General features: G+C 37.6%; 5 protein-coding genes across 25 annotated transcripts; 2 read left to right on the top strand and 3 right to left on the bottom strand.

The window, feature by feature from the left end:
- Positions 1 to 456: 456 nt before the first annotated feature.
- LOC127244525 (probable inactive leucine-rich repeat receptor-like protein kinase At3g03770) lies at positions 457 to 5,010 on the bottom strand. 3 transcript variants are annotated; one of them, XM_051265086.1, is made up of 8 exons: positions 3,677 to 3,868; positions 2,572 to 3,587; positions 2,236 to 2,369; positions 1,646 to 1,889; positions 1,349 to 1,560; positions 1,244 to 1,272; positions 1,036 to 1,159; positions 457 to 949 (listed from the first exon to the last, which is right to left on the bottom strand). In XM_051265086.1, the coding sequence occupies exons 1-8, from the start codon at positions 3,721 to 3,723 to the stop codon at positions 713 to 715; spliced, it is 2,043 nt and encodes a 680-aa protein (XP_051121043.1). In that variant the 5' UTR covers positions 3,724 to 3,868; the 3' UTR covers positions 457 to 712. The 3 variants fall into 3 exon arrangements, with proteins under 3 accessions (XP_051121043.1, XP_051121042.1, XP_051121041.1); XM_051265085.1 differs by having other exon boundaries at positions 1,036 to 1,156; positions 2,572 to 5,010; XM_051265084.1 differs by having other exon boundaries at positions 2,572 to 5,009.
- A 515-nt stretch (positions 5,011 to 5,525) lies between these two features.
- On the bottom strand, positions 5,526 to 12,038 carry LOC127244526 (protoporphyrinogen oxidase, mitochondrial). Of its 2 annotated transcripts, none has more exons than XM_051265087.1 (19): positions 11,851 to 12,038; positions 11,726 to 11,774; positions 11,377 to 11,512; positions 11,196 to 11,261; positions 10,922 to 10,972; positions 10,752 to 10,808; positions 9,868 to 9,935; positions 9,564 to 9,600; positions 9,243 to 9,308; positions 9,096 to 9,136; positions 8,231 to 8,360; positions 7,718 to 7,897; positions 7,558 to 7,632; positions 7,110 to 7,233; positions 6,927 to 7,035; positions 6,725 to 6,799; positions 6,539 to 6,645; positions 5,959 to 6,106; positions 5,526 to 5,696 (listed from the first exon to the last, which is right to left on the bottom strand). In XM_051265087.1, exons 1-18 carry the CDS (start codon positions 11,960 to 11,962, stop codon positions 5,994 to 5,996), a joined length of 1,596 nt encoding a protein of 531 aa, XP_051121044.1. In that variant the 5' UTR covers positions 11,963 to 12,038; the 3' UTR covers positions 5,526 to 5,696; positions 5,959 to 5,993. The 2 variants fall into 2 exon arrangements, with proteins under 2 accessions (XP_051121044.1, XP_051121045.1); XM_051265088.1 differs by having other exon boundaries at positions 11,616 to 11,774; positions 11,851 to 11,950.
- Positions 12,039 to 14,790: 2,752 nt separating this feature from the next.
- Positions 14,791 to 21,358, top strand: LOC127244125 (sister chromatid cohesion 1 protein 3-like). 11 transcript variants are annotated; one of them, XM_051264470.1, is made up of 15 exons: positions 14,791 to 15,253; positions 16,688 to 16,866; positions 17,613 to 17,883; positions 18,024 to 18,064; positions 18,142 to 18,173; positions 18,405 to 18,457; positions 18,535 to 18,995; positions 19,256 to 19,367; positions 19,540 to 19,679; positions 19,784 to 20,097; positions 20,165 to 20,201; positions 20,334 to 20,346; positions 20,487 to 20,619; positions 20,785 to 20,879; positions 21,252 to 21,358. In XM_051264470.1, the coding sequence occupies exons 2-15, from the start codon at positions 16,743 to 16,745 to the stop codon at positions 21,313 to 21,315; spliced, it is 1,890 nt and encodes a 629-aa protein (XP_051120427.1). In that variant the 5' UTR covers positions 14,791 to 15,253; positions 16,688 to 16,742; the 3' UTR covers positions 21,316 to 21,358. The 11 variants fall into 11 exon arrangements, 8 of the variants coding, with proteins under 8 accessions (XP_051120427.1, XP_051120420.1, XP_051120437.1 ...); XM_051264463.1 differs by having other exon boundaries at positions 16,648 to 16,866; XM_051264500.1 differs by lacking the exon at positions 14,791 to 15,253 and adding an exon at positions 17,297 to 17,494 and having other exon boundaries at positions 16,768 to 16,866.
- Positions 21,326 to 25,093, top strand: LOC127244158 (uncharacterized). Of its 7 annotated transcripts, none has more exons than XM_051264607.1 (14): positions 21,326 to 21,796; positions 22,056 to 22,131; positions 22,285 to 22,490; positions 22,563 to 22,649; positions 22,766 to 22,858; positions 22,993 to 23,147; positions 23,242 to 23,326; positions 23,412 to 23,498; positions 23,581 to 23,700; positions 23,963 to 24,064; positions 24,163 to 24,329; positions 24,463 to 24,537; positions 24,868 to 24,937; positions 25,036 to 25,093. In XM_051264607.1, coding segments are annotated over exons 1-12 (1,506 nt in total). In that variant the 5' UTR covers positions 21,326 to 21,469; the 3' UTR covers positions 24,464 to 24,537; positions 24,868 to 24,937; positions 25,036 to 25,093. The 7 variants fall into 7 exon arrangements, with proteins under 7 accessions (XP_051120564.1, XP_051120529.1, XP_051120555.1 ...); XM_051264572.1 differs by having other exon boundaries at positions 24,463 to 24,547; XM_051264598.1 differs by having other exon boundaries at positions 24,463 to 24,547; positions 24,829 to 24,937.
- A 142-nt stretch (positions 25,094 to 25,235) lies between these two features.
- On the bottom strand, positions 25,236 to 27,528 carry LOC127244204 (kelch repeat-containing protein At3g27220-like). Of its 2 annotated transcripts, none has more exons than XM_051264639.1 (7): positions 27,194 to 27,528; positions 26,857 to 27,045; positions 26,476 to 26,705; positions 26,128 to 26,337; positions 25,917 to 26,022; positions 25,598 to 25,804; positions 25,236 to 25,473 (listed from the first exon to the last, which is right to left on the bottom strand). In XM_051264639.1, the coding sequence occupies exons 1-7, from the start codon at positions 27,395 to 27,397 to the stop codon at positions 25,303 to 25,305; spliced, it is 1,317 nt and encodes a 438-aa protein (XP_051120596.1). In that variant the 5' UTR covers positions 27,398 to 27,528; the 3' UTR covers positions 25,236 to 25,302. The 2 variants fall into 2 exon arrangements, with proteins under 2 accessions (XP_051120596.1, XP_051120604.1); XM_051264647.1 differs by having other exon boundaries at positions 26,128 to 26,298; positions 27,194 to 27,527.
- Between the last annotated feature and the right edge of the window lie 344 nt (positions 27,529 to 27,872).

Genomic DNA, 27,872 nt, shown 5'->3' with positions numbered 1-27,872 from the left:
ATTAATTAGAGAGTAATAATTATCCTCAATAAACACTTTATTTGTGGAATTCATAAAAAAGTAGTAAGATCTCTATTCAATAAATTTATGGTAATTGGAATAAGAATGAATTAACAATATAAGTTGGGAATATAGAGATGAGATGGCGCTTTCAGTTAGAAGCGTAGCATGTTAATGAATGTTGTTGTAATGTCATGCACAGGCTGGTTACTAGTTAGTGTTTGGTGATTTTGTCTTGCTTTTACCACACCTCACCGAACTAACAACACAAATACACAACTGATCTATCTAATCAATCAATGAATTGGGAGTCGACAAAGCCTCTTCACCTAACATCTCTCTCTCTCTCTCTCTCTCTCTCTCTCATACTATTATAACTATACATCATACATTCCCAAATGCCATTCTTTATTTCATTACTAGAATTTTTTAATTTGTTAGGCAGGCACCACCGCACACAACAAACACACCCTTACCATAACTACACAATCAATTCAAGAACCACCACAGGTACAACTCAATCCAATCCCCCCCCCCCCCCCCCCCCCCCCCCTCTCTCTCTCTCTCTCTCTCTACTAACTCTGCTTGCTTCGATACCTAATCTAACTAACTAACATTCTATAAACCCAACCCCCAAATAATACATACCTCCACAGCTTCAACTCTGCCTACAACTTCATTCACCATAGTCTTCTTCTTCCTATTATTATTTTTAGCCAAAGCTATGATAGGATGCCGCATCTGATTTCTGATCTGAATCCGCCGAACTTTGCACCTGAGCTGCATACTGCAGGTTCCAGAGGACATCTTCAAATGATGGCCTGACTGAGGATATGCACTTGTTTGTGATGCCCAACACAATCCTCAGAGATTCCTCAGAGCTACTGCTCAGCACTGCTGGATCCACAATCTTCCGCCGCCCATCTTGGCTGCTCCACGACAACGATCTCTGCATTTATTCATTACATGAGACCCACACACCCCTCTTCATCACTTCTAGTAACACATAATACCATACCATTCTTTATAACTAACCATTTCATTCACTACATATGCTGCTTCTCCTGTTTCCCTTTCACTTCCACCAGGACCCACAAGCGATTCAAGTAATATTAATCCATACTTATAAACATCATCCTGCAATTGCTTCATATGCCTGCTATTATATTTATTAAAAAAAAAAAATGTTCATGCTCAATACACAATCTATACCAAGTGGGAGATTCAGCACAGATCTTCTTACCATGATTTAGCAGTTGCATCTCCTTTTACCTACAAGCACCACACAACAAGGATCATACCACAGTACAAAACTACTAATACCATCGTAATTTTAAACAAAACATACTCCTGACTGCTCAGTTTCATCTGCAATGATGGACATCCCATAGTCGCTAAGCTTTGCAATCCCGTCCTCATCAAGCAGTATATTATTAGTCCTGAGTTGATTGTTCAAACAAGGAGGAATCACCCCAGTGTGCAAGAAATGGACAGCCTTGGCGATGTCAATCAGAATAGCCAACCTTTCCGACCACTTTAAAACCTTCTCTGGGGAGGTCTCTGCAGGTTGGCCAAGAATCATTTCAAATACATTGCGTGACACGAAACAGCCTCAAAAGGGTGATGCATTTGGCAAGTATATTACCCGAAAGCCGAGAATGGAAATCTCCATTAGGAATAAATTCATATACAAGGAACAGTCTTCGTGTGGCGGAGTCGCATTGTATCACACTTTCAATGCAATGACCCAGAAGACCAACCAGGTGAGGATGGCGAAGTTTGGAAAGCAAGTCCAGCTGCAAACTGAGGTTCCTAATTGAATATTTTTTGCATAAAGCCAGAGATCGTATAGCAATGAAAGAGCCATTTCCTAGCCTTCCCTTGTGAACCTGGAAACTATAAGGCAACAGTTAAGAAAGATGGCCAAAGACTAATACAACTTACAACAATGTTACAAACATTCATCTAAGAACTTGTGCTGTATTTGTCAAGAGATTTCCAAGATTAGGAACATAAACGAATTTATAAACATAGAATCTGGATATTGTGTATATCTGTAACAATAAATTAGATTTTTTTTTTGGGTGGGGGGGGGGGGGGGGGGGGGAGGGGTGCAATTGACCAAAGGAAAATGCATGAATTGGTAATGGTAAGACAAGACATCTAGAGCAATAAAATTGAATGCTGTCTTTATGAAGGAGCAATGGAGAGATTATCATTGCTTTTCTAAGGTACCTTTCCAATAGAACCCTCGCCCAAAAAGTTTGATTGGTCAAAGCATTCTGTGGCTTCATTAAGTTCTTCCAATGAATACTCTCTATACGATGGAAAACTTTGATTTCCCAATTTGGATGCTTGAGAAATGAGCCCTGGTGTAGAAAAAAGGAGCAAAAAATAAAAATAAAAATAATGATAGCTGAATAAAATGATATGCATTGTCTACCAAACGTATCAAAACAGCACACCATCAACAGAAGAGAATAATGTTCACCTAACTCCTGTATATAATTGTTTGCTTTGCTCAAGGTAATCAGTACTCAGAAACAAGATAATGTTGAAACAGGAACTTACTGGCATTTGCAAGTAGTTCTTGGGAAATCCCTGATGGTGGATCATCTCGCTTAACCTTAGGCGTAGTATGATGAACGAAAGTCTCCGTAGCATAGTGTCTTTTATAGAAAAATACAAGACCACCAACCAAGAAGAATACCACAATAACAACAAATCCACCAATTATTCCAGCCAGAATTGATATTTTCTTCATTGTAGAATTTGTTCCTCCCTCGTCAAGATCCTTGCAGTAAGCTGCAGGATGCTGGTTTATGGCATCAACTGAGAAGCAGTTCCCACCAAATTTAACTATCCTATCATCTACACCAGCATCCAAGCACTTCGGAAGCTCGCCTTTAAATCTGTTGTTAGAAAGATCAACCAGACTAAGAGCATATCCACATCCAAGATGCTGTGGAAGTGATCCACTTAGAGCATTGGATGATAAGTTCAAGTAACTAATTTTTGGCAAAGAGAATAGCAGAGTAGGTGGAGTTCCACTCAAATAGTTTCCAGACAAATCAAGACGCTGAAGTTGGTTCAATTTGGCAAGATGCTGAGGTATGTTGCCGGCAAATGAATTGCCACTGAGAAAAACATTGGTCAGCGAATTTGGCAGAGAAGGCAACTTGGAGCTCAAATTATTCTCTCTCAAATCCAGCAACTCCAAATAGGCCAGACCACTCAGATCAGGCAATTTTCCAGATAACAAGTTGTGGGACAAAACTACTTCAGTCAATGTTGAAAGTTTTGACACTGCAGAAGGAACCTGACCCTTCAATCTGTTGTTCTTCAAGCTGAATATCGTGAGGTTCGTCAATGAATCCAACCAATCAGGGAGTGTGTCATTGAAATAGTTCCCATCAAAGGTCAGAGACCTAAGTCTCACCAATCTCGACATCTTTGAAGGCAAGGAACCAAAGATGAAATTTGAACTCATGTCCAAAGCCTCAAGCGAATACAGCCGATGAATTTTTTCAGGCATTGGCCCCCAAATGCCTAAAGAAACTAAGCTCAGGACCCTTAATCTAGCCAGCCTTGCCAACGTAGTAACAAACGAATCAATAGAAAAATTCGGGGATAACGTTTGGTTAGTCATAGGATATCCTTTGAATTCAGCACTGACCTTTGAGGGCTTGTTCCCCACAATTCTAAGCTCGGTGACCGAACCATTCTCACATTTGATACTCATCTCTGGAGAATGGGAAACGCTGCAAAAATCACCACCATTGCCATCCCAAATATTGAGAGGTGATGGGTACTCTAAATGCTTCCTTAGCTGAAGAAGAACCTGCGTTTCATAGCTTCCCAACTGATGAGTTTCTGAAGCAAAGAAGAGCCATGAAAGAAACACCAAAACAAAGGTATCTGAACTTCCCCCCGTTTGCATATCTCAATTAGTATGCCTTCAATCATACAACATCATAATATCTATAACTAACACCCTAAAGAAGGATTGAACGGGAAAAGGCATGAAAGAATGAGGGGTTGGGCAACCATACTACACATATTATAGGCAGCTTGAATAACAAATTTCTTGGGGGAGGGGGAAAAAAACTGCGGTTTAGAATCTGTCAAGAACTAAAGCACGAAAGGGCTCATCCTGACCAAAATAAAGGCGAGGAGAGTGCAAAAAGAAACCTAGAAATGGCAAGTGTAGAACAGTAGTTATGATGCGAGAGTAGTGGTAGTGGTAGTGGTAGGGGGTGAAGAAGAGATAAGATTGAGAAAGAAACAAGGCATGCACTTCCAAACAAGCAGAATATTGGATCTTTATAGGAGAAGTGAAGTGAAGTGAGGAGAGAAAAAGGCATCCTGGACAGTGGAGTCAAAGTGTTGGAATGGAGTGAGGACTCGAGTTTTTAGTCTCCTGGTTTTTATATCACCCGCCGCCGTGATAAAGATTTTGTGAGATGCAGGAGAGGAGAGGAGAAGAAGAGACAGCAGGTGGGGGGTGGGTGGGGGAATGAAAAGAAGGAGCTGGGCACCATACCATACCGCACCATACTACTTATGGAGGCAGTTGGGAACCAAGAACCTGCATTTATTTAGTGCAGTGCGGGCGGCCTAGGATATTATTATTATTATTATTCAAAAAACAAAGAAACAGAAGTTGCGGGTGAGATGAGATTAGATTAGATTGTGATTATCGGGTATGGCAGACAAATTTTCAGGCGATGATGGTTGGTTTCCTACTTGTGTGGTGCGCTGTGGCGGCGCCGAGGAGATTGAATAGGAATTAGGAAGAAGGAAAGGAAATTGGGTGGATGGATGAGTAACATGCAGCGCTGATTTTTGACGACTGACTGACTGACACACACATGACACGTACACAGAAAACAAGGGGGGTCGAATCTTAATACTAGCTGCTGCTGCTGCTGCTGCTGCTGCTTATCTTATTGGAGAAGAAGGTAAGGAAGAGGAAAGCCTTAGATGATGATGATGATGGTGATTATGATTAGAGAATCAGCCCAGCCGATTTGGAAAGGAGACTTACTTATTGGCCCCGCACCACCATCATCATTAAGTTAAAAGTGGTCCACAAGCAAACCAGCCAAAGCAGGGCAGGGCTTTTTTGTAGCGAACCAACCATTGAATCAACTAATGCACACAACACATTCCAAAACAACAACAATCAAACAAACAAACAAGAATAAAGTGCTACCGCAGCTTTTTAGCACAAAGAATATTTAATATATCTGTCTCAGTCAGCACTGCACTTATTCAAAACTCTCTAAACTGTTAACTCACCAGTCCACATATAACTCTCTAACTAACTATAAGCACACACTCAGGTAAACCTATTTCCGTCTTATAACTCACAAAAGCTTCCACCTAGAAAGCCTCACCCTTAATTGGCATTCGTTCGTTCGTCCAACTCAAACTTACATACATGCATGCATTCATTCCCCAACCAATTCATGCTTCATATCATCTCTCTTTATAAAAATAAAATTACCACCAAAGGATCGCCATAGTCAAAATAGGCTTTGTGATATATAACTGTACGTCCAGTCACCAGCTGATGGCGGGTTTTTGTAAAACAATCTACTAATATCATCCATGTTTATTCTATGGTCCACCCTTCAACTTTGTTCAACTTCTCTCATGGCTACAACCAGCCAAAATTTGTGTCATCTCCCTACCTGCAGCACAATATAGGTATATATAATTTTGAAGGGCAATGGTATGGTATATATGCTGCTGGCTGTGGCTTGACATATTCCTAGTAATTAATTCTTAAAATACTAAAAACATGGAATCCAAGAAGAATCATCAGAACGAACCCATTCTGCAGTTTTTAATAGGCAAAACCTAATTTGTGCAGTTAAATAGAATGTGAGTTTTTTTTTACTTTTTTTCCTTCTTTTTTTTTAACACACACATAAAAGGCAGTTGAGTCATTACTGAGTAACAATGGGCATCGCTGAAGGCCATCCTAGTCAAGGATTAGCCCCGACATCAGAACAAGATGCCAGATATGACATCACAAGATCAGCTGCTTCGCACCCGCTTGAGATTGCTTTCCCAACTGATAATCCACTCTTGTGGTTGCCTACAATTTGTAAAGTACAATCTTCATTCAGCAAACGAACACTAAGCTCAAGGACACAATATTCAATGTACTCCTAAACTATTTGAGAGTTTTTCCTCAACATGTCAATACAATGGTTCTTATTGTATTTCCTTCATTATTATTATGTTCTTGAAATATCATTAATACAATGGTTCCTATTTTCATCAAGCCTCACATTTCTGCTGACTAATTTTTCTATTGTATCCAGACTCCAATGAATACACCTTTTCCCCCGGGGTTAAATAGCATGATCATGCAGAGGAAAGTTTCAAATGCAGAATATGAAATGTATTTCAGGGTAGGTACATAATTTCATTTCTTCCAGCAGAAGAGTGGATTGGAAAGGCACAGGAAAAATAAAAAATAAAAACAAAAATAAAGAAGCCAATAAATATATAGGGGAAGACTTACCAGCATAAAATAAACCTGGGAGGTCTGTTTCCATCTTGTCAATTGCGTTAATAACTGAATCATAGTTATGCCCATACAATGGAAAGGCTTTACTCCAATAAAAGTGGCTGCAAGCAAATATATAACCCATAAGTATAGAATACCCATGGCAGTTCATTCACCACTGCATGTCAAAAGAGCAATTACTTCAAAAAGGCAGGTTCTCCTTCTGCACCCAATAGCTGTCTGAGATCATTGGTCACAACTTGCTTTAATTCATCCCTATATAGAGGAGGAAGGGATGAGATGAGAGAGAGAGAACGAGAAGAGTATAGGTAAAACAAATAAGATGGTTATATAATTCATCAATAATATCAAAGATTCACATATATATTGAAGCTGCAAACACCTTGAAGCTTTGGCAAGTTGTGGATTCCTACTTCCTCCAACAAATGTAGTGTACAGGTAAACATCATTGGGTGCACGATCTGGAAACATCATAGAAGAGAAAAGGGTGCCTCCAAACAAGACACTTCAGGTTAGCACATTGACTATTATCAAACAATCTTAAGCCTAGAAGGTTAATCATTACCTAAAGTCTTCAAACCATTTTGTTGCTCTGTTGAAGGTACAAGAACTCCAAAACCTTCAAGCGGTCGTTTCACATTCTCCTTCTTAAATGTGGTGATAATAATAGACATTGGTAAATAGGTAACCTGCAAATATCACACCATAAGGAAACACAACACTAGTTTCTCAATAACACGTAGATAGGGACAGTGCTTTCTGGAGATATCATAATAAATTTCAGAGGGAAACTCAAGATAATTAGTTGGAAAATGCCACCTAGGGGAAAAATTACAGTTGGACCTTTATTTTGTCCTTGTAAGTGGGGGTTTTCTTGTTATTCTTTCATTCACAATTTTGGTTAAAATTACCAAATGACTTACGAAGTATACAATGATGTACCAAGCAACAAACAGATACAAGTAAGAACAAAACCTATATGGATTCATAAATAAACCCCCTGAAGTGCATACCTCTGGAACAAAGTCTAACGAATATGGGTTTCCTCTTGTGCTAATCTTCATTTGTTTAACATCTGAAAGTGGAGCCTAAAAAGATGTTAGAAAGTAGTTGAAACTTCACACAATCTAGGACTCAAAATAAACAATTTATTTGGCAACAGTTGATACTTACTGTCACTATTAATGCATCAAATGTCTTCTCAACGGAACGTTCTTGACCTGCCAATTCATAAGAAATCGACCAGCTATCCATCACAGGATTCTCACTGCAATTACTAGATAATTCCAACACCCTGGATTGAAGTTTTAGTTCATCTTCGCTCAGTTTATTGCATATTGCATTGGTGAGTGTCTGCAAAAATTTTGCAAACGGAAGATACACAATCTCGAACGTATAAAGTAAGAAAGTTGTATCATGTAATCAAAAGTGCATAACTTCAAATTAGATCAATATCCTGATCTTCAAATTGCTTTACTCTAGACAACTTATTCGGAGCGGGACTAAACCAGATACAAGTTTCTAAGATAACAAACAGGCAGAGACAGCATGACACTACAAAGAGAAATTCTGTTAATAGTCCCGGAACCAAATAAGAGGTGTGTGCATCTAAGCGAATAATGATAACTTCAGGCATGTTTCCTCAGGACTGTCCAATAAGCAAATTCAGAGATCAGTTACACTCACCTGCATACCCCCAAGGAATGAAAAAGAGCCCCTGCTCCTTTTCTTCTGGGATGAAGAGCCCATTCCACCTTTATTTTCCTTTTTAGAGGATAATTTAGACTGAATAGCACCAGTTATCACTGAGCCAAATCTGAATGGTGAAGTAAACAATTACATGTGTAAAACGAATAACCCAATGATAAAACTCAAGATGCTGTGAGAGTTATTAGAACAATTTTCAACATATAACTAGTTTTCTGTTGCTTGCACTGTTAAAATAATCATTGTTTCAAGTGGCCAGAATCATAAAGGCTAAAAGTTGTTTTGGGTGGAAAATCACCAAAAAGAAATATAAAATTTTCATATTAACGAGGGGTCCTGCACATAAAATTTTCAACAAATGGAAAACAATTATCTTGTTTATTTTTAGAGGAAGTACTTATAAAATAATATAAAATACATTCAGCTTTGTTATCTTCCTGCAAAATCTTAAATTGTAACTTAGTAAACAACCACAACACCGTGGATCAGCAATATGCTGAGCAAGGGAAGATCAACCAAAGAAAATATCATACTAAAATAATTTATTTGCAAAAACCTCGAGGGGGAGTTTCTTTTTGGTATATATCCAACTTTTTAATACTTAAGACTCCACGTTCCTCGAAAAATACACATTTTATCTTACAAAACATCATATCAATCATTATTTAAATCAACCACACACCTTTAGACATTTTGAGGCATTTATATCAGACAACTAATTAACCAATTCAAGTTCATTGCACGCTTGTTCTCCATTTTCTCATAGCTCACTTAGTGGAAAGGAGCTGTCAAGGGAAACACCGCAAATGGCCTGTTATATAGTTAACCAAGCTGTGAAGCTTACCTTTTCTCAAGATTCCATAACTCCGGAAACACATTGCGCATCTGATACATTAAATAGCAAAGACAAAATAAAGTTTTGAAAACTCAAAAGGATCAATTGTCCACCCCCAAATCAATTGCGCAGGGTTTATAGGGTGAAAGCACTGACAGAAAGTGATTCTGGATCTCCACCGCTTGTTCCGGCGACAAAAGGATCAACAAGATAGTCAACAACCTAAAACGGAATTATGTGATTATTAAGATATGCTATATTGCTATCACTATGCAGATATTAAAAAGCCCGACCATGGATAAAGAATTTAAAGAGCTGACCAAAACAATTCAATTGCTTTATCTTTGTTTGGTGTGTAAGGAATATTGAAACGTGATATAATGAAGATTTTATGAAATCATTTTTCAAGAAAATAATGAATAACACTCAATAGTTACCACCAGTTTCATATGTCAAAATAGTTATATAAAGGAGCACCTCTTGACCAAAATGACGCTGAAAGAAAGCCCCAACGCTGCAAACACAAGAAAATATTTAGGTTACCAAAAAATAAGTGGAAAAAAAACAAACTTTGCTGAGTAATTCTGTGTTGTGTTACATCACCTAATTTTTTTTTTAAGATATTATCATCAACTCCACACTTAATGCATTTTCTCATCTAGTGTCATTTCTGGAAATTTTTTATTGACTTCACCACTAGAGGTTCCCCTACAATTCTTCGTGTTCAAAGTATTGTTTCTCCATAAATATCAGGAAAAGTGATTACGGATCTCCTTGGTACCTGTCCACCTTGTCAGACCCCTTTGAAGCTCGATTCTTCCACAGAAATGGTTCAAACAACATTTGAAGCTGTAAAGAGAATTCACACTGGATGAGTAGCAAATTTTGAAATGCAGAAAGGTCCTTAAGCCAATTAATCAATAAATATATTGGGAAAAAAAAAAAATAAAAAAAAAAATGTGATTTCTCCATCACTGTGTGCGTGTGTGTGTTTTAATATTTGTTCAAAATTGATAGCCAGTAGCAAATTGGTGAAGATCTTCAATCTCTTGCACAAAAAAACAGAACATTCATTTCTTCCTCCATTACAAGGGTTACCAGCACTGAATTTGATAGATTGAGTAGACTTCTGATCATCAAGACATGTTAACCAACAAACCAAACTGCCAAAAAGCAATTCTATGAAGTATTACATTATTTACTAGTAAACTTCAGTACCAATTCTATGAAGTATTACATTATTCTATGTCCCTAGAAGATGACTAGTAAAGATTCATGTTAGGCTACAGTTATAGTTAAAGGTTTGGATGTATGCATTGCCGAACAATAAGTATCCTTGGGGTGGAAAAGACGGTCCACTACTAAGTTACTTATACTCATTTATGCAACCAAACAATTATCATGCAGACAGCCATCACTATGAGATTGTTATTTTCATCAGCACAATATGGTTCTAGTAAAGTGGGAAAAAGAAGATGATTGAACCAGGTGAGATATCTGGCTAGTATTATAATATCATGTGATAGCACATGCGAAGTTTTCAGTTCAACGTTGATGATAGTCTTTTTCCATTTACACCAGCTAAGACATATAATCCATCAGAATGTGCATTCATACGATTATTGTAAAAAGAGATATTAAAGTGAGAAATATGGAGAAGCAAACCTTAGACCCTGTAGAAAGAAGATTGCTTTTGATAAATGCTAGTGGATTTGATGGAATCTGAGATGGGTAGACATGCAACTAATTAGCAAGAAGCGTGGTATTTATGATGCATCTAATCCCGACAATGAGGAGGATATAACGAAATTGTATACTTAGACTAAATATCTTACTGGTACAGGCACCCCACCCTTGGCTATATACCGTTTGTGCTGTGAAAGAGGCTGCATCAAAAATACTACTTTATTTTGTAATTAACATTTAAAGCGGTAAGAGCATAGAAATATGGTCCTTTCAGAAGATAAAAAGGAGAAAACATAGCACTTCATTCAAGTGGATACATAATCCTACTTTTAGTATAAGGAGCAAATATATCAAGAAAAAGCATGTAAACGTGATCACAAAATGAATGTGAGAGTATACTCAAAAGAAGAAGTAAAGCCTTACAAATTGTTGCATGTCCCTAAGTCCAAGATTGTCAAGCAAAAAGCCAACAGCTGCATCACTTTCAGTCTACTCAAAATAAAATGGATCAAGGCAAGAGCATCAATGACGGTTGCAATTTGAACAACATCGTTTTCCATATAAAATAGACAAGTGGGATATTAAACATCCCAAAGAGCAGTACCATGGTGTTTGCTCCCTCATCCCATACTAAACTATTATGGGAAATGCTTCTTAACTTCCCTCCAGCTCTGCCATCAGCTTCAAACACTGTTACTTGTAACCCATGCTGTTTCAACTTGTACGCTGCAGATAGCCCACTTTAGCCAGAACAAAAAAACACACCAAACATCAAACAAGATTTGTCAAGTGAGGTAAAATGAAAATGAAGAGTAAAACGTAAACTAAATTTTGAAAAATCACAAGTGGGCTTGTAGCTCTTATCGACTCGTAATATTTTCTGAAAGGAACATATGAAGAAGAGATAATAATCTCTATTGTCCCCTCCTCCTACATCACTAAAGCTCCAGTACCTAACACCAGCTCCAATGACAGCAACTTTTTTCTTTTTAGCAGAAGAAGCTGAAATCAAATAGCGAGCGGTGAAAGGGTGCGTAATTCGGATTATTTAGGAAGGAAGCCATTCCAAGAAACGTACCTTGGTTATCTTGGGCCATTGGGAGAGTGCAAAGACAAGGAGGAGTGTCAGAATTCGGGGGGGATGACAAATATATGGAGTGTCGTGGTCCTTGTCCGACGTAGAGTCGCATTTGCGATTTAGGAGGAAATGTACGTACGACGTCGCGGAGGAGGATCGTGGATTGCAGAAGAAATTAAAATTCAGGAAGACGACAAGGCACACAGAGCGAAGGGGCAGTGGAGGATTGCTTCTCTGTGCACTGCCGGCCTAACTAGTGGGCTGGGCTGGGATTGAAGATCATGGTGATGACGATACTGGACAACGTTTTCTGAATAAATGGGTGGACGGCCTACTACCGCTAGAAAGCCTTTGATTAAACGGCCCATACTAAGATAATGGAATAACATAAAAGAATTGAGTTATTTGGTAAAATAAAAAAATTCAGTTAAAAAAATGTAAAAGAAAATATCGAACAAAAATAAATAATTAATAGGACAAAAAAGAGTTTAGTAAGAATTCATGAAAAAATATTTTTAGTGATTTTTTTTAGAAAAAAAAAAATTATAAATTATATACGATTGCAAAATTATATTTTAGTATAATTTTTTTAAAAAATTCATAAAACTTAAATACTTGAATAATAAATTTAATGTAATTTTTGTAAAATTAAAATACTCCCTCCGGCGTCATCGTATTTAACATTAAAAATATCCTTATATTTGAATAATTTATTCGACAAATATTATTATATATGTATTATAAGAGACTAATAAACATATTTTTATTTTTTTTATTATTTGTACTAAGTATTGATATCATAATTAATATTGAAAGATCTAACACACAAAAAAAATCAATGACAACCTTCTTACAGGACGGAGGGAGTAATATGTTTTTAAAAATTATAAAAATTAAATAGTACTAAAAAAGGATAAAAATATTTTAAAACATAATACTTTAACATTCATTTTTCTCTATTTTTCTGTGGAATCATACAAATGAAAATAATCCATCTGACTAAAAGCTCACCATTTATGTTGACATGTTCATCCAATTAGGTAAAATGGATCTGATGCCTAGATCGTCATTTTGAATCAGACGGTGTCATGTGACATCAAATTTACATCATGAAAACCTTGGTTTGGCAATCTCACCTAGTGATTGGTCAGAGAAAATTTTGGAATTTCCTCGTATGAATAATTGATAGCTTTGTAGTCGAAACTTGAATAAAAAAGTGTTAGATTTTTTGTGTAAAAAATTATTCGAATTTGAAAATATATGTCTATGAGTAAAGAAAGCGTAAGAACAAAGTAGAGAAACAACTTAAGAAGTGCATTGACTTCATGAAACATTTTTCAAGTCTTTTCCTTTTTTTGCTTCAAATATATATAATGGACTAAATCAATTTTGGTCCCAATATAAACAATTTCAATCAATTTTGATTCCATTATAAACAATTTTAATCAATCTTGGTCTCACCGTTTAAAAACTAACGGAAATTGTTGACATGGACATGACGGACGTGACATGGTAGTTGACCTGGAAAGTACATGGCCATGTTGTTACATGACCATGTATATTTCAGTATATAATTATACATGGTGATGTTGTTACACACCATTTACAATTATATATGGTCATGTTGTTACATGACCATATATATTTCAGTGCATAATTATACATGACCATGTTGTTACACAGTCATGTATTATTCTATACGGCCGTGTACCTTTCTGTTTCGGTCTAACATTTTAATTTTTTGTTATATTTTAAAATTTAGAATAGTTGATATAGTTATAATAGAAAAACAAAAATCAATGATAATCATAATATAATTAAAATATATCAATTTTAGTTCAAATATAAGTATATATCGAGTATGTTCTTTTGGAAGATTTTGTCTAAAATTCTACTAATTTCTGTTACAAACATCAAATTAATGTATTGAAATAATAAATTAATTTGTAATACTACTATAATATACAAAATTAAAAAATAGTTGTGTAATTGGATGTTTGTAAGAGAAATTTTTTTCTATAAATAATAAAATTTTAGACAAAATCTATTAAAATAATATATTTTATAAATTTTTATATTTGAATTAAAATTTATAAATTTTAATTATATTATAATTACTATTGATTTTGTCCATTTTAATTATATCAACTATTTTAAATTCAAAATATTTTTTTAAAAAAAATATAACAAGAAAATAAAATTTTAAACTAAAATAGAAATGTACATGGCCGTGTAGAATTGTACATGGTCATATAATATCATGGTCATGTATAATTATACACTGAAATATACATGACTATGTAACAACATGGCCGTGTATAATTGTACATGGTCGTGTATTTTCCAGGTCAACTGCCACGTCACCTCCGTCATGTCCACGTCAGCAATTTCCATTAATTTTTTAACGGTGGAACCAAAATTGATTAAAATTGTTTATAACGAGACTAAAATTGATTGAAATTGTTTATATAGAAACTAAAATTGACGAATTTTTTATATTGAGACCAATATTGATGAATTTTTTATATTGAGCCCAAAATTGATAAATTTTTATTATATTAGATCCAAAATTAATTTTTTCCCTATACATAAATATTTCAATTGTCTTTAAATGACCTCTATCCATAAACTATTGTATTTGCTTCAATCAAATATTTTTTTTTTTTATTTTTAGTCTCATAAAAAAATTATTATCAAAATTAGTCCCACATAAAAAATAAATTATTATTTTTAATCCAACTGTTAAAATTTTAACTGAATATGCTGACGTGGCTGTAACAAAAGTGAAGTAGCTTCTGATGCGGACGTGTTCATACAGTCAAATTTACCTGTTTATTTTTATGTCTAAACACAGCCACGTGTTCATACAGTCAAATTTACCTGTTTATTTTTATGTCTAAACACAGCCGTGTTTTATTTCAACACGCCCGTGTTGGAATGCACAAATTGAGCACGAACGGATGGTACAGGTGGGAGACGTCGTGGATGGTGACCTTGTGGCAGCAGAGGGGCAGGTGGAGTGCTTCTCAAGCCATTTATTGATGCAGTCGATGTGGAAGGCATGTTCACATTTGGGCAGGAGACGCAGTACCTCGATCTCCTGAATTTGGCAAGGCAAACGGCGCATTCGAAGCTGTTGCGGGAGCCTTGGAGGGAGGAGAATCGGAAGAAGGGTAGCGATTCAACAGCGGTATTGTCGATGCCGGAGACGAAACTGTCCTGGATTTGGTGGGTGAGGCTGTGGACAGAGGAGGCGCGGTGGGAGAATTTGGCATAGAGGAGGAGGGCGAAGGTAAGGGCATGATGAACAACATCCCGATGATCACGGCCAAGCTCGGCTGGAAATTCGCAATTGAATCTTGCGCCATCTACATCGGCGGCAGCGCCGCTAGTGGTGGTGAAGGTTTGATCCAAATTCATTATTTTCTCTCTATATATATATTTCTATACTTCACTTAGGGTTTGCCATTTTTTGTTACTACTGCATCTTGGTATCTATGGATGATTGTGTTGGGCATTTAATTTGACTGTGATTTTGTAGTAAGATTTCTAGGCGCAATTTGCATAACGAATTTCTTTGTCTGTTCTTGCTTCTTCGGCAAAATTCTATTCATTTATCAGTAACAATTTTGATTGCTAAGAAATCCCTACTTTGATTTCGTCGTAGCTCTCCCTACTGATGTCGAATTTGTCTGTTTTAGCAAGAATTTTATTTTGGGGGTGTGAAAAAAAAGAAAAGAAGAAATTGAAATTTCAAAGATTCTGCAATTACAAACAACGGGCGTATTGAAATAAAACACAGCCGAGTTTAGACATAAAAATAAACAGGTTTGACTGTTTGAACACATAACACGGTCAGCATATTCGGTTACAGCCACGTAAATTTCCGTTACAGCATATTCCGTTAAGAACTAAAAATGATTATTTATTTTTTATGGACGACTAATTTTAATAATTATTTTTAATAGGATTAAAAATAGAAAACAAAAAAAATTTGATTGAGATCAATATTGATTTTTGCACTATTATGTAAATGATGGAGATATTTTCTATTAAAATAAAAAATAATTTTATAAAATAAATACATTTGAATTGTATATACCAAAATGACAAAATAATTAGCATTTAATCGTATAAATGTGCGTTTATTTGATGAGAGATATAAAATAGATAATAGTAATTATTATTTTCTTCTTTTATTATAAAAGAATATAAAAATATACTCTCTTCTACCATAAAAAAAAAAGTATACAATTATTTTTGGCGGAGTGTTTAAGAAATAATAGTATTTTAATTATAGTGGTAGTTAAAAATAATGTAATGACATTTTTGCCCTTGCTTTTTGGTGTAAAAATAATGATGAGATGTAAAGTGGGGGTAATTGTAGAAAAAAGTAAGGTATTTAATGAAATGTTTACTTTTATTTGAAAATGTCCCAAAATAGAAATATATATACTTTCTAGTCGGACAGAGAAAGTAATAAATTTTTACTTAAAAAATAATTAAAATATTGTACAATTATCTATTTAATTATAAAATTCGATATTTTGTAATTTAAAAATTTTGAATAGTTAAAAAAAAAAAAGGGTATTTGACGACAATCGGGAATGTTAATCGAATTGTGGAAAGCGGTGAAATGAGCGACAGTTTTTCAAAACATAATAAAATAAAAATGAAATAAGGATTCTTCCTTTGTACACTTCTTCTTCTTCTCCTCCGGGACGAACTTAATTACTTAAATACTACTGCATACATTTCTGATGGCAGCAATGGCTATTCCATGATTTTTACCTTCAGATAGTAAGTTAACATTTCTCGGTGTTTTGGGTTTGGGAAGAAAACACTGTGCAACGCAAGCATAAGAAGCAGCAAACCAACAACCAACCACCCGCATGTTTTACTCACAGTTGTTGCTATCCAAGAAGGGGGCCTTAGGCATAGTCTGGATGGCTGCTCATTGCCACAAACGCCTGAAAAAGGTCCAAGTCCAGCAGACCAGCGTTCCTTCTTCTGTGGGTCTGTCTCTATTTTTATATCTCTTTCAACTTTGTTAATCTAATCACTTGTTTCTTCCTATTTATTTGGAGAGAAGATCACAACTCACAACACAATCCTCTTCGTGTTATAAAAACAAAAAAAAAAAAAAAAAAAAATCTTTTTCTTTTCTAGGTTGATTGTTCTTGCCAAAACTGGATAAAGTGGTTTCTGCAGTTACGTACAATGCTTCCATTTTGGACCGACTGTTTCTTCTGGTCATCTTACTAATACTTCGTTATTCTTATGGATTCTTATGTGTTGTACTACTACTAAGAGTTTTATCGGAGAACTAATTAGACCAAGTTGGGCGTTTTATCATTGTGTCATACATAACATACTCTTCTTTGTTTTGTTTTAGTTTTAGTCTTTTTGCGTTTTTTTTTTTTTTTACACGTTTTGGAGGTTGTAGGGAACAGGGAGCATCACAGTTTCTCGACATTAACTGTCAGAAGAACGTGGATGTTTGCATATGCTATATGTATCAAAAGGAGATGATTATATTGCCATGCAATAGCATATTGATCACTAGATAATGATGTATCCTCAGCCCCGCCCAGACACATGTATATGCATACACATTTTCAGTTGTATGCTCTGCCGTTATTTGGTGTGTTAATCTTCATGCGAATGCATTGCCACTTGTCACATCAATATACACTTGCACTTGGTTCTGTATTTTCAACCTGATGCTTTCGGCCTCATTTTCTATTATTGTCTCATGTCAGATACGATTTTGGATGCTGAGGTTCCTGTGGTCACACATAGAATCCTAGCCTTCCTTCTTCTTGGTGTCGTGAGGATTTATTCCAAAAAAGTCGAGTATCTATTCCATGATTCTTACGAAGTCCTAAACAAGCTACATGGGTTTAGAATCGAAAGAAGAAAACAAGCGTGCACCAAAGTTTCACAAACACATTACCACTCTATCATATTCCCCAAGAGTTTTGAACTCGATGCATTTGATCTGGAACAATCAGAAAGCGAAGATTTTATGTGGTGTGATTCATAACTGTATAAATTCTGTATTGCAGCACATTTTTAGGCCATTGTTATTCTTTTACTTGTTGGTCAACATGCGGATATTGCTATTTTATGTTTCACATCTTTCGTCTGAAACCTATGCTATGCTTGTGCAGTGGAGAAGTGAGAACGGATGAATCAATCATCATGTTAGAAGGTATAGTGCTTTTCCTACTCCTACAACTGCTTTATAATGGAATCTTGGCATAATGATAGTGTCGTATCATGTCTCAGACGGAAGTGAGAAAGATGCTTTGATCAGCAAGGTACATGCATAGCTTGCTCCAATTTCTTTCCTTGAAAGTCACACCTCCATTATCCAGACTGATATGGTATCTGGTCCCTGTGGTGTGTGTAGAATGGTGATGTTTTGACTGTAGACACTTCCACAATAAAAAGGACATGGTGTCAAATATAGAAAGAATTTGACCCAAACTAAGGAATATGAATTTCATGCCAGAAGTTTTTAGTTTTCAGATTTGTTGTGCCACCTGCAGGCTATAGTTCCATTTTCTGAAGCTTCCTCAATGGATTGCACACCAACTAAAGAGTATGTAGGCATTACCTTAAGTTTTTTCCTGCCAAGATCAAATACTTTCTCAAATAGTTTGAATTTTCACCTTCCAGTGTGGACAGGGATTTGCTTGTGTGTGAATCCACTACTATAAAGGGTTCTTTACTTAGTGGAACCAGTTTATATTTAGAAGATCGTTTAGATCCTATGATGTTGGACGAGGCCGAGGAAGATCAATTGTGCTATAAGGGATGTGGAGATGCTACAAGGGCTTGTTCTCCAGTGTTGAAGATGGAACCTGATTCAGTTGCTAGCCTGTCTAATAAAATAAGTCATTCAGCACCAAGTTTGGAGATACTTCGTGAATCTCGATGTTTATCAGAAGGTGTTCTAGATTTTATGGCATTGGATGAGCCTGAAATCCTACAAACAGATAATAGGTCATCCACCGACAATGTGATGGTTAATTTCCTGGTGCCAATTCAAGATGAGGAGTTTTGTTCTGTTGCAAGACCATCCCATCAAGTACGTGATTTGGTTCCAAGTTCTGGTGTACATCAAAGTGGTTTCACCTGTAAGCAGTCACTCTCTTACATTGTAACTCCTGGCTCTACAATTCAAGATGATTATGTGGCATCCCAAATTCCTAATAAAAAACGTCATATATTACCCTTGTGCATTTATATAGTATGTGCTTAAATGTAACAAGTTGTTGCCACTGAAGTGTTGCTTCACTTTGTATTTGAAACCTTTATTTGGATGCAATTGTGAGTATTCCAGAGATTGCAAATAGTGTTGCTTCACTTTGTATTTGAAACCTTTATTTGTATGCAGATGTGAGTATTCCAGAGATTGCAAATGTTCAGACCCCTGGCTTGAAGGAGTGTACAAAGATTCTGAAGAAGCGAAAAATATTGTTTGATCAGACAACAATTTTAGCCAACAGGTATGCCATTAAAACTCATGGTATTGAACCATTTTTCAATTATATAATTACACGCATCACCAAGCCTATTAAGGTTTATGCTGTGGGTGTGCTTATAGAATCATTGGCAAGTCCAACAACTAAGTTTTGGCAATGCTAAACTACTAAATATTTGCCTATATTTTTTCTGTAGCACATTAAAAAACTGGATAGAAGAAGATCCAAGTGACTTGAAACGTGAAAGAAGGAAGGTTCCTCTTACTGTTCTACATGTCTGGAGAGCCGGCAAATATGGCCATGTGTCTCGGAATCTTCTCAATCCATTGGTCTCTGGTAATCTAAGCAAGCACATACCCACCCATATGCATCACTTGAATTTTACCATAGCAGATAATGTCTTCCATCTTCTAAGTTGTAAGACACACTATGCCCCTCAGGTATGTCGATGGAACTTAGTAGTCTTGTCTATAAAGGGACTTGTCCAGCCACGGAACTGTCCCCTAGTCAGCATGAAGTCAGATCTCCCGTTACCGATGATGCACTGGTAGTTGACAAACAAACTACGAGTTTTGGATCTAGTGTTCCACAGATTTATCTGGAACAAACTCCAATTGCTCCCGGAACTCCTGTTACTACTCATTCAAATAAAGCCAGGACTACTATGGATCCGATCATCTCATCTGCAATAACAGAGAAGCGACTGCTGTTGCGTGAAGAAAAGGAATTGAATTGGGTGCTTCATGATCATGAGGTATTAAAATCTTACAAGATGCTCTAAGTCTTTTTGCAGCATAGTAAAATCAATGTAAAACTTGCAGGAAACAAGTTGGGTGGGCGAGGATAGCATTGCAAAGGGTGAGTCGCCGCACCATGATGCTTATTTTTTACAGTGTTCCAAAGGTTCTGATCCCCTGGGGCTGGGGATGCTGTAGTTGTAGTTAAAAGTAAATAACTAACCAACTATATCTGCCGTGTTGCTGCGTGCAGATGCAAGAGCAAGGTACGCTTGGAAAGTCTTGGGTGAGAGGGTGAATCATCATCATCAGCATATTTTAGTTAGTAGTAATTGTTAAAGAGTAGACTGCACTATACTAATAGTAAGTCATAGAATATGATGATGAATATGATGATGATGATCAGAATGAGATTGAGCGATTTGAGGAGGAAGTTCCTGGAGAAGAGGAGGAATGACGAGGAAGCAGTATTGAATCTATCGCAGCTATTGCAAGGCAAAACCCAGAGGGAGAGCGCGCAGGTGTTGTACGATATACTGGTTCGTAATAGAACTGACTCATTGCATTGCATATGTTTATCTTCCTACCATAGTAACAATGAAGGACAGGACAGGATAGGATAGGATAGGATAGGATAGATGAATTAACAAAACAGACATGAAGAAGGTTAGGGAAGAGACTGATCGAATAGGTGTGTGTGGCAGGTACTGAAAACAGGGGACTTCATACATGTGGAGCAACGCAATGCTTATGAAGAGATTCTGCTCAGCCCCAGCCTCAGCCCCAACCATCATCCCATGTAATAAATTGTTTCTCTATACAAGAAGCCTATTGACATACCTGCGTACATGCACGTGAATGTGAATGTTGTCTACTGTTGCCTATAGGAGAGAAAGAGGGATAGATGGGGCTATTTTGATTCTCTGCAATTGCACTATTTATTACTGCCTTTGTACTAACTACCTTAAACAGTCGAAATAATGAATGATAGTAGTAAGAGCAAATACTTATACAATGGTTGAAGGAGGAAAAAAGCCTCAATTTATTATGTGGCATATATATGTGTCCCCATTCTTGCGCATTTTCTGAGATGGCCCATTCATCGTATTTGAATCGAACCTGACCCGGTTTGATATCTGCCTTCCCTTCTCCTGCATGAGCAACGGTGCAGATCATCCTGGCTTCGGGATCCCAGGAGTGACTTCGTACTCCCCGGTCCCTTCCCACCAGAGTGAGTCCAGACTCCAGAATCTGACCCACCCCATCCCCATCCACCCGGCTCCCGCTGCTGCTGTTCTCTCAATTCTCCAAATTGATACGCCCAACTTCCAGTCAAGATATCCACTCTGAGCAATCTCCAGTTTTGCTCTAACAATCAGTTGGTTCGCCATGGAATTATTGCATAATATTCGCTGCGTTTCATCTCCATTTCGGCCGGTGGCGCTGCTTCCTCGTTCTCGGTTCATCACTGCCCTTGACACTCGCCGAAAGCTCAAAGGCGCCGCCAATTTGAGGACTATTTGCACGGCTTCGAATTCCGATACGATACTGAAGTCGAGCAAAATTGTAAGCAACAAAGATGTGGAGTATGAGGATTTGAAGTCATGGATGGAGAGTAACGGCCTTCCCCCCTGCAAAGTTATTCTTAAAGAAAGACCTTCTCACGATTCCAAGCATCGGGCTATTCACTATGTAGCTGCCAGTGAAGATCTTCAGGTCAATTGTCACCGAGTTGCAATTCTTGATGCGAATGCTGTGTTTTCAAACTCTCTTTGACATGATTCGTCCTAAATCATTGTTTTCGTGTTAGAAGTGAAGGAAAAGAGAATGCTTGTACATTAAAGTATGTAAGAAGTAGGAGAGCGTATAGACTTCCGGAAAATATTTCAACGTGGTACCTTTTTTATCGGTAGAAAATGATAATAGTTTCGATCCAAGAACCCTAATTTTGCTTGGGTATTGATGTGCTGTACAGGAAGGCGATGTAGTCTTTTGTGTCCCGAATTCTTTGGTTGTTACACTCGAGAGAGTTTTGGGAAATGAGACCATTGGTAAGGTGCTGCGTGTCGGTATATGTGTTTTCATTCACTTTGTTTATCTGCAAAATGGAGCCTTGGAAAATCTGGTTAAAATGTTATAAATTTTTTCCGCAAGTATTTTGTACTTTTGATTTATCTCCTGTATGATTGTTTCAAACTATGCAGCGGAACTTCTAACCACAAACAAATTATCGGAATTGGCCTGCCTAGCTCTCTATTTAATGTATGAGAAGAAACAAGGGAAAAAGTCACTCTGGTATCCATATATTAGAGAGCTTGATCGGCAGCGGGGCAGGGGGCAATTGGCTGTTGAATCTCCACTTCTATGGTCAGAGGAGGAATTGGATTACCTGACAGGAAGCCCTACAAAAGTATCTTACACTCTCTTTAAACTCTTATGTTTCTGGACACATTATTCTATTTTAAATATTGTGATACTTCAGGCTGAGGTTTTGGAGAGGGCCGAAGGAATCAAGAGGGAGTACAGTGAGCTTGACACTGTCTGGTTCATGGCTGGATCACTGTTTCAGGTATGTCTTTTGCATTAAAACCAAAATTTTAATCCTAATTTGCCTCCTTCAAAGTTTCAATAGTTGTTTTTTTTCCTACTTTATACCATTTATCTTGAATTTGTTGGTATTTTCAGCAATATCCGTACGATATCCCCACAGAGGCCTTCACCTTTGAGATTTTCAAACAAGCTTTTGTTGCAGTCCAATCCTGTGTGGTACATTTGCAGGTTTGCTTTTTATTCTGAGTGACATCTTGTAAAGATGAACTGTAAGCTAAAGAAACTTCCGATGGTTGTTTAGTTTTAGTTAATTGTTTCCGAAGAGAGGATAGTAGTTAATTTCTTATCCTTCTCCAACTCAGAAAGTCAATTTGGCTAGAAGATTTGCACTGGTTCCATTGGGACCTCCGTTATTGTCTTACAGAAGCAACTGCAAAGCGATGTTAACTGCTGTTGATGGGGCTGTTCAACTTGTCATTGACCGTCCCTATAACGCTGGGGAACCTATTGTTGTCTGGTCATACCCCCACCACCCTCCTCTCTCAGCCGAATATACTTACATATATGTTTAAATTCTGACTTTATCATGGGATACCCCTTTTTTTTTGTAGGTGTGGACCACAGCCTAATTCAAAATTACTATTGAATTATGGTTTTGTGGATGAAGATAACCCTTATGATCGCATCCTAGTGGAGGTAATATTTTTTACTAGGTAGTCTTCTCATTCAAAATTTTGGCACTTCTAAATTATGATAACCCTTTATTTTCTCATTATTTTAGGCTTCTTTGAATACCGAGGATCCTCAGTATCAGGATAAAAGATTGGCTGCTCAAAGAAATGGAAAGCTGTCAGTACAAGTTTTTCAGGTATAAACGTTCTAGATTTGTGTGCATAAGTGTCCACATATACGGAATTTTTATGCAAATTAAATGCTTCGATCATGTACAGGTATTTGTGGGAAAGGAAAGAGAGGCTGTGATGGATATGCTCCCTTATCTGAGATTGGGATATGTTTCTGATCCTTCAGACATGCAATCAGTTTTGTCTTCTCAAGGTCCAATCTGCTCGGTAAGCTCATGCTGGTTACACTTCTTCCATGTAAATGTTTATCACATATGGTGGAAACCATGACACACCAGCATCCAATCATGATGGGTAGCAAAAGAGGATACGCATATGGGCAATGACCCCTTCCTTCTTTGTCCTCCTCATGCATTCCATAAGCTTTATCTTCCGCCATAAACATAGACGACTATAATTTAGTGTACCTGTTAGAATTTATTGGAAATTTATTCTGATTTTTCATGGGAATTTCTGTCCATATTCTTAGGTGAGCCCCTGTGTGGAACGGGCTGTTTTGGACCAACTCGCCGAATATTTTATAGAAAGACTTGGTGCTTATCCTACAACCCTTGCTGAAGATGAGATTTTGGTAACTACCGTGACCTTGATAATCTTCGGCATGATTTTATCTCAACATGTATAGTCTTTGATCTTGATCTTGATCTTGCTGACATGTTTTGCTTGTAGCTTGAAGGTCATAAACTGAATCCAAAACAACAAGTGGCAACACAGCTTGTAAGGTTGGAGAAGAGGATATTAAAATCATGTCTGCAGGCAACAGTAGACCTGATAAACCAGTTACCGGATCACTCTGTATCCCCTTGCCCTGCTCCCTATGCTCCAATTCTGAAATGGTGCCCTCTCTCTCTCTCTGTGTCCTGTATGTGTGTCTGAGTGGGCTCTACAGGGAGATGTTTAATTGCCTTAGCATTTACTTTGTGCTGCAAATTTTCTCTGTTGTAACTTTGAAGTGAACAAAATTTCCAGATTCTTGAGCCACACTGATGACCCCTGCTGCTAGAGCCTCTATTGGTTTGGTTAAAACTGTCAAAGCTCAATGAGGTGTGTAAAGGTAATTATTGTTGACCTTATTTCTACATGATCGGGTGCAAGTAATATTCATCTGTCTTACAATACAGCATAACATTCATAACAATAGCTTTGCACTCAAATGGTCATTTTTTCAGATCCATTTTTAACCTCCTAAATTAGAGAGTCCTACTGTCAATTTTTTTTCATAGTTGCACACATAAGAATTCACTTGATGAGTTATTTCATACTGTATAATCATACCTTCTTCTTCTTCTTCTTTTTTTTTTTTTTTTAATCCCATTTGGTGTTCTTGTGTACCAGCTGATAACGTTCTTGCTTTCTATCTTGCTCATCTGCCAGACTGGAACACCATAAGCTCATCTCATCTGACCACCTAGCTTCTGTGCATACAACAGCCCTACACCCCCAGGTTAGTTACTTTCCCACTGTCACATTGTTGGATCTATTATCGGGCCATTAGGCAACCATGTGTGTGTGTAGTTTAAATCTTTGATGCCTTGTAACCAGAGTTGCACTGGAAGTGTCCCTTAAGTGAGGTGGTTTCACATTTTGTGCATTGATATTATACAGCGAGATAATTGACGATTATGGATGCTGAGTGTGAGTGTGAGGGATTCCCCCACAAACTACACTAATACAAAGCTTAACTGATAATTGACGATGATCGTGTCTTGCAACTACACCTTTCCGACTAATAAGGTTATAGGTTAGGTAAGGTAAGGTAACATAGCAGAACTCTTTGTTGTTTTTTTTTTTTGTACATACTTACAACAGTCAATTGAGAGTTTGCAACTTGGTTCTCCACATTTCTCCCACGACTTTCCTAGGTTGTGGATTATCAGGTCCTCTATCTCTCTGCCCCGATGTGAAATACATCCAGCCATCCCAAAAACCAGCCAATGTTGTCTTTATACGATATGGCATCTTTCCAATGACTGACCATTTCTGTGAATATCACACAACATATATGCGTCAAGACTGTGTGTGTGTGTGTGTGTGTGTGCACGCTCACACGCCATAAATCATTAATAAGAATAATGTTCACTTGAATAATAAACTTAATAAATACCATTGTGTCAAGATTAAATTGAAAGACCTCCCCCACTAGGATCATCCTTTTAGTCTCAGGGTGCTTCTCAGTGGTGCCTCCCTCAATAATTATGGAGTTGTTCACCAAAATCCAAGAACATTCTATATGGGAGTCTGGTTTGGGCATTGAAGGTAGCACTCTCCACTTCATCTTACTATCAAGCACATAAACATCCCCATAAACCACCTGAGGCCGAAACATTTCCAGCAAATGCACATACAGTATAAGTAAGATTCCTAGTAATAGTGCAAACAAAGAACAACAACAATGGATTACAGTAACATAATATCTATCACACCTCATGTCTCCTCGAGCATTTGAAGATGGGCGACCCTGGTTTTGCCATAAAATCACCCTCTTGGCCGCCAATAACATAAAGCTTGTTGCCCACTGCGACACAAGCCCTATTGCAACAAACACCAACAGTGTTGATAAAAAGGATCTCCCATGTTAGTGTAAACAACATGTGCATAGTGCATACAGTAAATGTGATGTATAAGCTAGCGTACCTATGAGGCCCCCCTCGGGGTATCGGCACTTCCTTCCTCCACTCCTTCTCGAGTGGTTTCCCATCCTCCACTGCAATACTCCAATGATCCACTCCAGGTGTGTGGCGATTCTCTTTGCTACCACCCATTACATGGAGTCTTCCTCTCCAAAGCTGTGTTGCTGGAGCATACCTGAAATCATTGTTGAGTGGTGCATTCTTACATGCTTCACTGCAACAAAATTATTTTCTGCCCTGAAACTCGTTATTCTTACTCTTACATAGCTCCACCTTTCAGACATCACAGATAGTTCGGTACAGTAAAGGGAAGAATCTTAAAGGTCGGTAGGTAGTTAGGATTTGCACATACCTAGGGGCTGGCAATGGTGGAAAAGGTTCCCACTTTTTAGTCTCAGTGTCCAGCACGTACGAACGAGACGTAGGTTCCCTGCACTGGGGACCATACTGCCCTGATATAATGTATACATATCTTCCATCAGATGCTACCCCCAAATGAGAATTTGCCATGTCTTTTGGCGTGTCAAATCTGTCGCACCAGGTGTTATCCGTAAAATTGAAGATGTCCACATGAGAGTGCACCTAAAGCATCCACAGCCAATAGGACAAAAAAGAGAGAAAACTTGTTATTGCGTTGACCTATATATATTCGATTCGTTCAATTAAATTCCGGTAATGATATATAATGTATGGCTTGGTGGCGGATGAGAGGAGACAATAATAAAATTCTTACATAGTCGAGGGTTCCAAATCCTGAAAACACGTAGAGAAGATTTTTAATCTGAACTGAGTAACCATCCAAACGTGGAACTGGCGCCGTTGGCATCTTCTCCCATTTCAATTCTGGGGCAGGCAAATCTGCAAATGTATCTGAAAGATTCCGTTCTGGACCGCGACTCTGTTGCAATTTGTCCTCTACCGACTGCAAGTCCCAGAGCACCATATATCACAATCCGTTCAATGGAATAAGTGTAGATATATGTATATAACATATATTCTATACCTTATCTATCTCTCTCTCTCTCTCTGTCTCGATCTATATTCACAGAAAAAGGGCAAGACTGGCGTACCTCTTCTACGACGCCTTCACTTGCTGCATCTTGTGGAAGAAGGACAACGCCGTTTGTCTTGGATAAATAGGAGGAGGAAGAGGAAGAGGAAGAGGATGAGGAGGTCCAGAGAACATCGAGCGTCAAGGCGATCCCGAGGAGGGATAGGAGTGAGACGATGGCGGCGGATTTCGTGAAACTGAGTTTTCCTGCAGATCTTAACATTTTCCGGAGACGGAGAGTAGGCCATGGATCACGCGCGCGGACGAGAGCAATTTATATGGAATTGGTAGGAGGAGAGGAGACGTAAGGAGATTGGGGAATCCAGCAGCAGAGACGTGGAAAAACGGTGGCGCCAATTGTTTGTGTTTCTGTTGTCCTTTTTATAGCGTGCGTGTTTTTCAATTACTATTTACTAGTATTTACTATCATATCATATAATAATAATATACGCAGGCAGGCAGGCAGGCAGGCCAAGGAATGGTGTTCTTAAGAAGAAAGATATAATGGGCTGAGCTGATGAGAGAGCCCAAATCATAGAGGCAGGCAGCCCAAGGACGTCCAACCCAACTGCAACTACGGGTACACATTTTGTTTGAAATCAAATTCAAAGCATGCCATGCCTGAATACCAGTGCTATGCTCTATATGAATGATTATGCATCTAATCTTTCATTTGCGTTGTGGTGTGGTGTGGTGTG

This window comes from Andrographis paniculata, unplaced genomic scaffold (assembly GCF_009805555.1).
Source record: "Andrographis paniculata isolate CXL003 unplaced genomic scaffold, ASM980555v1 Contig19END, whole genome shotgun sequence".
In the NCBI taxonomy this organism is placed as follows: domain Eukaryota; kingdom Viridiplantae; phylum Streptophyta; class Magnoliopsida; order Lamiales; family Acanthaceae; genus Andrographis; species Andrographis paniculata.
Note: the sequence above shows the minus strand (reverse complement) of the source record. Positions and strands in the feature narration are given on the sequence as shown.

Bases quoted from the DNA above. Each gene is read 5' to 3' on its own strand.
- LOC127244158 (XM_051264607.1), top strand. From the start codon at position 21,470: ATGGAATTATTGCATAATATTCGCTGCGTTTCATCTCCATTTCGGCCG. The intron at 22,859-22,992 runs GTTTGCTTTTTA...TCTCCAACTCAG, and splicing joins CCTGTGTGGTACATTTGCAG to AAAGTCAATTTGGCTAGAAG. The intron at 23,148-23,241 runs GTCATACCCCCA...TTTTTTTTGTAG, and splicing joins GGGGAACCTATTGTTGTCTG to GTGTGGACCACAGCCTAATT.
- LOC127244525 (XM_051265084.1), bottom strand. From the start codon at position 3,940: ATGCAAACGGGGGGAAGTTCAGATACCTTTGTTTTGGTGTTTCTTTCA. The intron at 2,370-2,571 runs GTAAGTTCCTGT...TTTCTACACCAG, and splicing joins AGAACTACTTGCAAATGCCA to GGCTCATTTCTCAAGCATCC. The intron at 1,160-1,243 runs GTAAGAAGATCT...TAAATATAATAG, and splicing joins GATGCAACTGCTAAATCATG to CAGGCATATGAAGCAATTGC.
- LOC127244204 (XM_051264639.1), bottom strand. From the start codon at position 27,397: ATGTTAAGATCTGCAGGAAAACTCAGTTTCACGAAATCCGCCGCCATC. The intron at 27,046-27,193 runs GTACGCCAGTCT...TGGGACTTGCAG, and splicing joins GTGAAGGCGTCGTAGAAGAG to TCGGTAGAGGACAAATTGCA. The intron at 25,474-25,597 runs GTATTTATTAAG...TGATATTCACAG, and splicing joins AATTTAATCTTGACACAATG to AAATGGTCAGTCATTGGAAA.
- LOC127244125 (XM_051264470.1), top strand. From the start codon at position 16,743: ATGTTTTACTCACAGTTGTTGCTATCCAAGAAGGGGGCCTTAGGCATA. The intron at 18,458-18,534 runs GTATGTAGGCAT...TTCACCTTCCAG, and splicing joins GATTGCACACCAACTAAAGA to TGTGGACAGGGATTTGCTTG. The intron at 20,880-21,251 runs GTAATAAATTGT...GCAACGGTGCAG, and splicing joins AGCCCCAACCATCATCCCAT to ATCATCCTGGCTTCGGGATC.
- LOC127244526 (XM_051265087.1), bottom strand. From the start codon at position 11,962: ATGCGACTCTACGTCGGACAAGGACCACGACACTCCATATATTTGTCA. The intron at 11,262-11,376 runs GTACTGCTCTTT...TATTTTGAGTAG, and splicing joins ATGAGGGAGCAAACACCATG to ACTGAAAGTGATGCAGCTGT. The intron at 8,361-9,095 runs GTAAGCTTCACA...TTCACCATTCAG, and splicing joins TTATGGAATCTTGAGAAAAG to ATTTGGCTCAGTGATAACTG.